The 12,186-nt window shown below is 46.1% G+C and overlaps 1 protein-coding gene across 1 annotated transcript in view; it reads left to right on the top strand.

The window, feature by feature from the left end:
* Positions 1–12,186, top strand: part of Ano2 (anoctamin 2) — a 353,748-nt gene that overhangs the window by 338,934 nt on the left and 2,628 nt on the right. The window contains exon 24 of the mRNA XM_048444098.3: positions 11,497–11,602. Coding sequence (XP_048300055.2) covers positions 11,497–11,602 — 106 coding nt within the window. The remainder of the gene's footprint in view (positions 1–11,496; positions 11,603–12,186) is intronic.

Raw genomic sequence — 12,186 nt, 5'->3', positions numbered from 1 at the left:
AAATGTCCATGTGTGTGTGTGTATGTGTGTGTGTATGTATGTGTGTGTATGTATGTGTATATGTGTGTATATTTATGTGTATGTCTGTGTTTGTGTGTATGTATATGTATGTGTGTGTGTGTGTGATAGAGAGAGAGAGAGAGAGAGAGAGAGAGAGAGAGAGAGAGAGAGTTCACATTTCCTTTATTCATTCATCTGTTGCTGGACATCTAAGCAGATTCCATTTCTTCGTCATTGAGAACAGAGCAGTGACAACACGGATGTCCAAGGCCTGGCATGGTGGCATTGACTTTAATCCCAGCAGAGGCAAGTGGATTTCTGTGAACTCAAAGTCAGCTTGGTCTACATAGTGAGATCCTGTCTCGAAATGTATGGCTATGCACCTGTCTCTATGGTGCGCTCACTTGGGTTGCTTTGGAGATGTACACATGGGTGGCAAAACTGGACTGCTTGGTAGTTTTCTTTTCTTTTCTTGAGGTACACCATATTGATGTCCACAGAGACTACACTAATTTATTCTCCTTCTCCCACTGACACTGTTTGCTTGTTTTGAGGGTGGATATTCTGACTATGGTGAGATTGGAATCTCAGTGTAGTCAAAACACTGGGCACGGACTCATGCCTTTCCCTTGGGACTCAAAGCCAGACCTTCCTAAGAGAGATGCTTAAGCTCAGATCCACAGTCTGAGACCATGTGATGAGACGATTTGGTTATCCCAGTCCAGTCAGCTTGTGGACCTCTGATTTAAACAGATGGCCGTTCTCAACTTAGGACCCTAACTGTAGCCAAGCAAGAAAAGATGAAAGAGTAGCGACCAGGCCCCCAGCAGACAAGTGGACTTATCCATTCATTTAAATGAGCATGGATGTTTCAAGGGTTTTTATAGCTGGGGCGACAAAGTGCCCAGCCCTCAGAGGTGCTGTTCATGTGGATTTACTCCTACACCAGGCACTGCCCAGGCCATTGTATCTGGCTGGTTTGCCAGACTGCCTGTCCATGGTGCTGGATTTGGGTGTGTGGCTCCAAAGGTCAAGTTCTCTAGAGTGGAGTGTCTGTGCCAGAGCTGCAAGACGTTTCTAGTAGAATCTGGGTCTGCTTTAGTGTTGCCCACGAAGTCAGATAGTCAATAGATTCAGATTTGCACCAAACAAACAGGCCTTGAAAAGTAAGGATCACAAAATCATTTTAATAACTGGGAGTGGTTGTGGAAATAATCTTGTTTATATTGTTCATTCTACCAAAAAAAAAAAAAAAAAGAAATAGGAAAGAAAAGAATCAAAAGAAACTGGTAGACTTTGGAAGCCTGGGAATTCTGCTAATATTATAGACCTAAAGCTCAGCTCACGTTTCTCCAAGTGCAGATTCCCGTTGTTATGCAGTTAGAGCCAAGGCTAATGCCATCTGTGTCTTCCAGATCTAAAAGCATCTGTCTGCCATAGAGCACTGTGGGACTGTGGGTCTTTCCCCTGACACCCAGAAGCAGTTATGTTTTCTAAACGCCAGTGACTTTAATGTCTCCACATTGGAAGACGAGGGTAGGTCTCATTCTGAACAAGGTAATTCCATCAAACAAATCTAAATCTAATCTTTCTCTGTCTTCCAACTCCATTCTAGCCTATGCTACTGTGTTTTCAAGCTCCACATAATTGGTATCAGTTGCCATGACAAATTAAGTCGACATCCTTCTATTCATTCCATCCCGCAAAGGCTCAGGACCCCAAAGTATTGCTAGGACTTGAGTCAGCAGATGCAGGGCTGAGCTTCCTGCATTTGCCTTAAAGTCTCTGGGTTTCCCAGCTAGTTATGCACAAAGCTCTGATAGTCTCTTCAGAGTTTCTGTACAAGAAGGTGAAACCCTGGTGTTATATTACTTCTTCATAATTATTCTGAGGATGAGAAGATAGCTCAGAGGGTAAAGCTGTTGCCATGCAAGTGTCAGGATCCGAATTCAGATCCCCCAAACCCACACAAGACCCAGCAGAGTAGTGTAATCCCAATGCTCCTACAGGAAGACAGTGGGCACAGACAGAGGGATCCCCACGGACCAGTCAGCCGGCCAGCTGCGTATATACAGTGCTGAACAAAAGACCCTATCTCAAAGAAGATGGAGGGAAAGCAAGGACTGACAGCACAGGCTGCTTTCTGTACTCCTGAGAACACACACACACACACGTGCACACACACACACGCACACACACACTCATTCACAACATGTATGCATACGTGCATGCACACACACACACTCATTCACACATGTATGCATACGTGCATGCACACACACTCAATCACACATGTATGCATACGTGCATGCACACACACACGCACACACATATGCACACACGCACACACACGCACACACACTCATTCACACATGTATGCATACATGCATGCGCACACACAGTGGAGAGGGAGATGGAGAGAAGATTTAATAAAATAAGCATGCTGTCAGTGTATAGAAGTAAGTCACAAAACAATTCCACACCCGTTTGGACTTATGCTTAATAAAAGGGTTATTTATTTAAAGGGAAAAACTTACAGATCACCGTCCTAGACAACAGCCTCCTGCATGACCAGGAACAGCATCTGATAGGCAGAAGCGGAGTTCGAAGCAAGAGTGCTAAGGGAGGGCTGCTGCCGCTTTTTTAAAACGAAAGATATCACACCCTAGTGGGCTGGTATCTCAAAGGCTATTGGCTGAAGGTGCAGAAAGCGCTCCCGCAGCACCAGTGAGTGACAGATTCATCAGTAGGGACATATATAAGAGGTCCACTTTATCTCTATGCCTCTGCCAAGAGAATGCATGTGCAGAAACAGATCATCCTCAGATCAGTCTGGAATGACCTTTAGAGCAGCTGGATTCAGTCAGTGAGGATGGTGGATCATTGTACAAATGAGTTTGAAACCCTGATACAGGGTCTGCAGGACAGAACACCACACAGTGCTATCAGGAAGTCCAGAAGCAAGAGGTGAGCTGTGAACAGGTGATCAAAATACCACTCTAGTGACTTCCAGTGACATCATTGCAGGGGAAGCCCTGCATCTCACTCAGAGTTAAGTGTTTAGGGGAAGCATCCAAAGGAGATGAAACACAGAGAGAGGGATTCAGTGGCCACAGGAATAATCTATTTTATGTTTTGATTTGTCTGTTTGTTTGCTTAAGATTGGGTCTTGTGTAACTCTGGCTGGCTAAATCATCACGTATCTTAGGCTGGCTTTGAACTCATCACCCCTTTGCCTCCTCTTCCCTCAAAAGAGCCTGGACATTTGCATCACAGAATAGATATAAAGCTAATTATTTATTGAGTTTTAACTTAGACACAATCTTGGTTTTTTTGGCAGCCGATAGATGCACACAAATATATTTAATAGTGAAAGTGTGAAATCAAATATGAAGCTCTGCAGCTTCAGAATAGCTGTTCTGTGTAGAAGGTCATTGAGATGCATAGATTTTGTGTCTGGTTAATCTTGCTGCATGATGCTATTTATTGGCAAACCCTTTGTAATAACTGTTATTCCATATTGAGAAAAAATTCAAGCTTGGATTACAGGTGTGTGCTGTTCTGTCTGGCTTACGAATGGTTTTGTGGGAATGCCACATTCATACGGCAGAGCCAGTCTGGTTAGTGAACAGGATGGGGAGACACTGGTGGAGAATGCAGTGTCAAAGGGGGTGCTGGGTGGCAAAGGAGGAGCACGAAGAACAGTGTCCAAGAGGAGAGGCAAGAAAGAGAAGGGAACATAGACGTCAGATCCAGAGTCTATTGGTCACAGTGATGTGTGTGAAGTCTTCAGGGTGTTGTTTGTGTCTACAGTTAAGGTGACTGGAGAACACTGACGATGAGATGTCTTATTCAGATGTAAGTGATGTCTTGGGAACATGGTCAGCACATGATATAGGTAGAGTATGTCAAATAGATTTAAGAATTATTTTTTTCTCAAAGTTTATTAAAATACAAAAGTCTCCATTTCCGCCCCTCCTCCCAATCCCCTCCCACTCCCCCCACTCCCTCCCCTCCTCCATCTCCATCCCCAAGAGCAGTCAGGGTCTCCCACCCTGTGGGTAGTTCAAGCTCCTCCCCCCTTCCTCCAGGTCCAGGAAGGTGAGCAGATTTAAGAATTATTGATGGAAATGTCTACCTAATGTGGGAGAGAGTGAGAGAGAGCAAGAGCGAGAGGGCAAGAGAGCGAGCGAGAGAGAGAGAGAGAGAGAGAGAGAGAGAGAATATGAATATGGTAGCTAAAGTCAGATAAACACTGTTGATAAACAGATGTGTCCAGATGTGTCTCTCTCACCCTGGAGCCCGGCTTTGTGATTGCTTCTGCATCAGGAAATGAAGTTTACATTGATTTTCTGGCATATTTGCCAGAATTTGGGAGCTTGATGGCCCTTCTTATTATCAACCATCAGCAATCTCTGAAATATGGTCAGATAAAACTGAGGTCTTGGTCTCCAACCCAAGCTTATCAGGGATAGCGGTCTTAAAAGTTGTGGTAAACATGAAGACACGTCTTTAGCTACCCACTTGCAATTTTGAGAGGCCAACCCAGTATTTCTGGAGACATTCTCACATCAGCTATTGACCTACTCCAGCAGGGCTGCCCCTTAATCAATCTCAAGATGTCAGGAGTCCGGCTTGCTTCATGAGTATTTGACAAGGTCAAGCAGTCACCATGCCCTGGAGCCTGAATAGTGTCTCAGTTCCTGGCTCAGCAGGAAGGAAGTAGGGAGTTCACTAGGGCAAGAACAGACATGGGCACCATCACCCCAGCTGGACTGTTTGGAGATGTTGACCATGCAGAAGTAGGTACCTTCAATTGGCTCCTGCTAGGCTTCTCTGTTGGGCATAAGCACTTCCATATTCCCAAGGTCCCGCGCAAAGCCTTTGAAGAGGTGTGTTCCCTTCAGCCTGTGGCTGCCTTGCCTCTGCCCCACCGTGACACCAGAGGTGGTCGGCTCTCCCAGGTGTCAGCTCCCTGATCTTTCCCAACTGTTGGATTGACATGGTTCTCATCAGCTCCTAATTGCCTCTGCTTGTTTTTTCTCTGCCACCAACCGCTTTCAGAAGGCATTTTAAAAGCAGCTCAGATGGTCTGAAAGTATCGTGCATAATTGTTTCAGCATTAATATGAAATTTAATTCTAGTGGGGCTATTTAAAAAAATTTTTTTTTCACACCACTCTTTGGAGTCAAGAAAGGCATCCACTAACTGATTCATTACGGAGCTAACACTTCATCTAAGAGAAAGTTTTCCTTGAGGGCGGGTAAGCAGCCCCCTCCCTCCATGTGGCTTCGCTCCTTCCTCCTCTTCAGCAGCTCTGTGTGTCCACAGCTGTGGCAGATCTCCCAGTCCCTGACTACCCTCTAGGTGAGGATGAAGAAGATGATGGTTCCCGAGCTGGGGCTCTCTCCTCCCTCTCTATCTATGCATTTGATTTGGTTCAGGGGTGAGATGTACCCCACGCGGATGCGCTTGGATGCTTGGTACCTGGCCTCTGGTGTTGTTCTGGAAGGTTGTGAAACTTCTGAGAGGTGGGGCATCTCTGGGAGAAAGTAGGTCACCGAGTTGTGAGGCTGATAGTCCTGCCCCATTTCCTGTCCAGCCTCTACGTACTCACAGGATTAGACATGAACAAGTTCCTACAGCCATCCTCCCACCACGCTGGACTGTGAGCCACGGTGAGTCCTTCCTTTCTGAAGTGGCTGCTATCCTGGTGAGAAAACAAAGTAACGAGGCCTCAGTTTCTATGCCTGTGAAAATAAGGGCTTTTCAAAAATAAATCTAACGGTTCATGTGATAGATGCATACAGTCCTATAAAAACTGGGAACAATGCACATCATGGCTCCAGTTCTGTCCCGCCTCCACCTCAACCTCTGTGCAAGCCCAGGCATCTTCCAACCTCTCCCGGTTTTCTATTTCTCCAACACAGTTGAGACTGCAGAACCTTGACATTGTGGTTTCATGGGCTTGTTTTCTAACAATGAACCATATTTGCGCTAATGGGAACCTTATTTCTTCAGGTAATGTTCAAGTTTAACTCCATCCATGTAATTTTTCACAGAACAGAATTAATGTAATTTTAGAACCAAAATGAAAAGTTGGCTTTTAAAAAACACCAGTTTCACTTGTTCTGTGGAAGCCTGTCCATTAAGTCAGTTAAAGTTAACACTCTAATTTTGCTCTGGAAATCTCAGTATAAAACACATTGGAGTCAACTGAGTATTGCCAGTGATTATACCGTTTTAAACGTATGCACCTCTGTGGTTATGATATAATTCGGTGGTAGAGCACTTGCCTGGAATGCACTGGGGCCTTGGATACCATCCCCAGCCCTGCATAAAGGTTTATGAACTTCTTTCTTATGAAAATAATTCTGTGTGCACATATTTGTGTATGAAAGGAAAAAGCCGCTCTTCACAGCCCCACCCTAGACTTCCTCTCCCAGAAGGCTCTTCTGTGTCCATTGTGTGTGTGTGTGTGTGTGTGTGTGTGTGTGTGTGTGTGTGTAAGCATCTAGAAATCATATTTGCTATGCTGTCTTATTAAATTCTCCCTGTGTCTTCCTTTAACATTGAGTGTACATGTACACTGGTACACATGTTTTCCATGCTTGGCCTGGGAGAGCAGGTGTGCCCCTCTGTGTCCTCAGTCCTCTGGCGCACATTGTCTCAGTTCCTTTCTCTGAATTAGAACCCCGAGGTTCAGAGACACAATGCACCTGACTCAGGTGGTGGCAGAGGCGCTCCAGTTCCACGTGTCCTGTTCAGATGACCCAGTCGTCTCAAGAGTGAAAGTCTGTCTTTCTTGGAAGACTAGAAAGCAACTCTCAAAAATAACATTAAATCTTCAGGAGAATAAAGGAGAAATGGAGGAGGGGTGAGTGTCTCTAGTTGATATGTTTGAAGTTAAATTTTTGCTTCCCTTTTTGGGGGGCAGACATGCCAACAAGTTCAGGAAGCTAAGCAGATATGTGAGTTCACTGGGCATTGTGGCCGCTCATGGGAATGTTGGGAAACCATGCTGCCCAGGGGAGATTGTCAGGTGTTGGAGGTCATGTGAGATGATAGAAAAAACGCTGTGCTTCCCAGGTCTTAGAGCCTCCTCCATTAGCCAGAGTCTCTCCTATGTGTGCCCCTTACCTGAATGTAATCCCAGAGAAGAGCCCTGTGTCTGCCAGTGCCCGGCTCCTCTGATAGTCATTGGCATCATGGCTCTGGGGCTGGAGTTTCAGAAACCTTTTCCGGAAGCCAGGACGACTGGAGAAAGTTGTGTGTGGTGTCTTAAGTTTTAAGTCATCTTCAGCAAAATGAGAAATAATGGCTATTGCAGGTCGGTATCCCCAGTCCACAAATCCAAAATATGAAACTCACAGAAGTGTGGGGTGATTTGTATTAATATTACATAGCGAGTGGAAAACTGATCCCTACAGAACTTTGCTGCATGAGGGCCATGAGGCAAGGGCAGTACCTAAAATTATCTTCAGTCTATGTGCTTGAGCCATCAGTGAGCTGCATGGTTTTGCTTCCAGTCCCGTCCCCAAGATGCCTTTTAAATGTAAGCAAGCATTCCAAAGTAGGAAGAAATTCTGCAATCTGCAATCCTTTTTGTACCTAGCGTTTCAAATAAGGGGCACTGAGCCTGCACTGGGTGGCTTTCTCTGATGGACCAGGCAGTTGCAGAATTCTTTAAGCTGATGCTTAGCAACGTGGGGAAAGAAGGCTTAGGCTAATGTGGACGAGAACGTCGGGTGTCCGGACACGGAGAAACTTGTATGAAGACTGTGTTAGTCATCTTTCTGTCACTGTAAAAAAAAAAAAAAAAAAAAAAAAACACAAAAAACAAAAAACAAAAAAAAAACCAAAAAAAACCTGAGATGAGCAATTTACAAAGATGGAAAGTTTGTTTGGGCACTTGACTTTTTTCAGAAGTTTTGCTTTGGGCCTGTGTCAAGGAAACACCAAGCAAGAGAAGGTGCAGGTGGTGGAGGCAGCAAGAGAGAAGAGAAGGAACAAGGGCCTTCCAACCTCTTTCATACCCTGTTTAACCCAAAGGTTTCCAGTTGATCCCTGCAGCTTTAAGGTTCTACCACCTTCCAATAGAGCAACACAGGGGACCAAAGCTTTAAGAGCTGGGCCCTGAGGGAACAGTCAAGGAAGATTTTGGTACTGGAAATGGTATTCAAACTTTCACTTGTGTCCAAAACAGACACTTCCCTCAGGGCTGAGCACTAGATTTTAAAAACAAAACAAACACCACAGATCCCGCCTCAGCAGTGGGAACAATGAGGCCCTTAGCCACCTGCCTTTTGAAGATACTTCTGTTCTCAAAGCGGACTGTCCCTTTGTTTAGCGAGTGTCTTCTCGTTACTTAGAGAAAACATTTGATAAGCCTGGCTTCTGAGGATCAAATTTCAAGAAAAGAAAATTATGTAACGCTATCTTACACTGGCATGTAAACAACTGATTATGTATCCAGTGGCCCAAGCTTACTGGAATCTGTGCTCTTCAAATGATGAATCACGGTTCATTAGCGGATTGTGAAATCACTTCAGTGGGTCACAAACAGCCGTCGGAAGAATGGAACAGAAAAGAATGGGAAGGATAGAGGAACAGATGAGGGTAAGCTAGGGTAAGCTAGAGCATTGCGTACAGTAAAGTTTAGGTTTTGTGTCATATTCATTTAGATAATATATATGTCCACTCATTAGCCCACATAAGCTTGCTTCTTGACTGTAGGTCAGAAAGCTACTTTAGAAAGAGGAACGTGGGCAGATGTAAAGTGTGCTAAGCTCCCCACCACTATTTTCCGTGCTGTGGCTTCAGTACCAAACGACAGAGCCACCCTTTCCTTATCTGCGTAGAACTGTTCTCTGGGACTCTTTCTGGGCAGACCTCTATGCAGGCCCCGCCATCCCCACCACCCCACATCCTCCATCCGATGAATGTGCCTGTTAGATTCAAAACATGTTTTGGACACCAGGGGAGGGCAAAGCGACGGTCCTAAAAGCTGTGGTAAGTTAGTAGCAGAGTTGGAAGCCGAATTCGATTATTTATGGATTCTTTTCAGACTGGAAGGGGAGGAGTATGCAGCGGCTCTCATACCAAGCTCCGGGAGCAGCTGTTCCCTCCCAGCCAGAGCGAAGAAAGGGAAGAAACGGACTTTCAATGCAGTCAGAGGGACTGGGTTGTGCCCGGGTAGGGATGCCCTCACGGCAAGCCCTGGCAGGGATGGTACCCTCTTCCAGAAGACTGAAAAGGAGCAGACTCTCCTACATACAGCAGGAGAATAGGCAAGTCTAGAAAGGTTTTCCTCCATTCCCAAGACCTTATTCACTTGGCTCATATACCCCCCCGCCACTTTCTGTCTCTTTCCTTCTCCCTCTCTCTCTCTCTTCCTCCCTTCCCTCTTTCTGCCATCTCTCTCCCTTTCCCGACTAGCAAACATTCTGTGTAATGTTTCCCTGTTCCTGTCCTCAGCCAGGGATGATCTGAGTACCTTGCTCTGCTGGGCTGCAGTTAGCGTTGCTTTTCAGCCAGATGTCAACTGAAGCTCGCGACAGCTGTGATCAGCTGTTGGTAGCGGGAGAGTCGGCAGGGCAGCGAGCTGGAAGCTCCTGGTCCCTGGCCAGGCCCTAGTGGAAAGATCTGTGTCTGCCGAGCAGCTCCGCTCATTCTGTTATGGACGCCATTGCTCTGGCCTTGTCTTTGTGTTATATTGCTTCCCCTCGACCTCAAATGTTCTAGCCTCTCCTTGGAAGCTGGAAGCCGTTGTACTAAACTGTAGACCTCTTACGGCCGTCGTTCCTTCCTACCGAGGGAAGGAACCAGAGAACTTCCATTTATGAAGCCACCTCCAACTTCACCTGCGGATGAGGTGCTCTGTGATAATAGGGACTAGTCTGGATCCAGCCAGACTTACATCCTCACCATGCCTCTCTCTTCCTGGCCGTGAATCCCTGACCACAGACTTGAATTCTGAGTCCACCAGGTTCCTGCCTTGCTATGTGGGATACCTGTGTGAGTATCCAAGGAGGATGACAAGAGAAACCATGCAGAAAAGTGTTTTCTTGTGCTCATTCATGCTGTGTGTCTTATGTATGATGTCTCTCCCTGGGCAGGGTCTCTACTCTGCCTCCCTCAGCAGACACACACACTGCTGGGTGGCCCGATGCCATTCCAACTCTTCCTCGAGGGGTTGTCCTATTTTCATGGAAAAGCCTTGTTGAGGTCCGTGAAGAAATGGGGTCTGTGGATGTCACAGTGCTGATATCAAACCTTGTCACTTTTCCAGGGTTAGAAAATGAGATCTCCGTAGCACATTTCATTGCAAAATCGTGGTGGAAAGACAGAGACAGGAAACAAAACATGAAGTTTCTCTGTGGGCCTGAGGAGGGAGAAACTCATGTTAGGCATTGGTGTTTGATGAAGCACATGCGTAGATCACGAAGACAACTGAAGAGAAAGACTGTTGACTAAGCGTGGTTATTTATAACCCTCCCTCAACTCACCCAATCTTTGTCTTGGGCTGGGTCAGCTTTCCTTTGGCTTCAGTGGTACAGCTGGGAAGCAAGGATACCTCCGAAGCTGCTGGATAAGGGGGACCCTGGGGTGACCTACTGGTGCCTATATCTCTGTGGGATCCAGAGACTGATCACAGAACAGAATGAAGCATCTGGGAGCCCCTATCATAATGATGGGAAGTCATGATGGCCACACGGACCTAGGCTACTCTCATTATCTGTGGGATCCTCGGGGAACTATATCCTGACATCAGAGGAAGCTTTAGGAGGTGCTTGGGAGAGAGAACAGGAAAAATCCATCCCTGGGCTGACTTTCGTGGACTTGGATTCTTTCATTCCACAGACAATTGTTGGTTGAGCTATGGATTTTCCCTCTGTCTCCTATTTCCCAACTTTTAACAACCAAGAGCTCATCTGTTGTTCAAATCTTGAGATTTTACCCAGAGACATATCTCCTTGACTATACTATTATTTATATTTATAAATATTTATATTTAAATAGTCTATACTATTTATTTATATTTTCATGTGAACTATTTAGTGCATTTATATTTATATGGTATGCAGTTGTGTGGGTGTGCGCATGTGTGCAGGTACATGTTGTATGTGTGTGTGTGTGTGTGTGCGTGGGTACACATGTGTATGTGGATGCACATTATGGACATGATATGGATGCCAGAGGTCAATCTCAGGTTGATCCTCAGGAGTCGTCCATCTTGGTTTTTAGAGATAGAGTCTTTCACTGGGCCCTGGGGCTCACCAAGGGTTGGTTGGCACTAGGTTGGTTGGCAAGTCCCAGGAATCTGTCTATCTCCGCCTCTTCAGTGCTCGGATGACAATCACATGCAACCACCCCCACCTTTGTTGGACCAAACTCAGGCCCCCGTGCCTGTGCAGCAAGGACTCCACCAGCTGAGCCATCTCTCCAACCTCTCAGTCTCCACCCATTCTGACCACTCATATCTTTCTTGGGCAGGTTCAAGGATTATCGAGAGCCACCGTGGGCACCCAACCCATATGAGTTTTCCAAGCAGTACTGGTCTGTTCTCTCTGCACGTCTGGCTTTTGTGATCATCTTCCAGGTGAGTTGTTCAGGTGACAACAAGATGGTTAGACTGCAAAGTGCCCAGGTGAGGACCATGATAGTGCCCTGCCTGCCCCTCATAGCCAGAGGCTATGATACAATCATCTCTTGGTATCTCTGGGACACCAAAATCTAACGGTGCTGAAGTCCTTTGTAACAAATGACCTCACATGTGCATGTAACCCACCAATATCCTCTCATAGGCTTTAGATCATTGCTAGATGACGTCATAACCAATGCAATGCAAACTCAACATGAGCAGGTGTCAAACTGCTTCGTCTAGGAACTACTGATGAACTCAGGCCTGTGCATGTTCCGGTCGGTGCGATTTTGGTGTCTGTTGTTTTTGATCCACGGTCTGTTGCATCTAAGCACAGAGGGTGATGGATACAGAGACCTACTTGTGCCCCACAACCCAGGGAACTTCACATGTGGCAGGCAGCACGAAATATAAAGCAGGAGGATTCCCCAGAGAGAGCTGCTCTGAATGGGTGGACTTGGCCCAAAGATCAATAAAAACCCAGGGTAAAGTTATCGGACAGATGTAGAGTACGCTGCCGAGTGGAGACACTTGCCCCTTTA

The sequence above is a fragment of the Myodes glareolus genome, chromosome 3 (assembly GCF_982192425.1).
Source record: "Myodes glareolus chromosome 3, mMyoGla1.1, whole genome shotgun sequence".
Lineage (NCBI taxonomy): Eukaryota > Metazoa > Chordata > Mammalia > Rodentia > Cricetidae > Myodes > Myodes glareolus.
The sequence above is the reverse complement of the archived record's forward strand: the minus strand, read 5'-3'. Positions and strand labels throughout refer to the sequence as shown.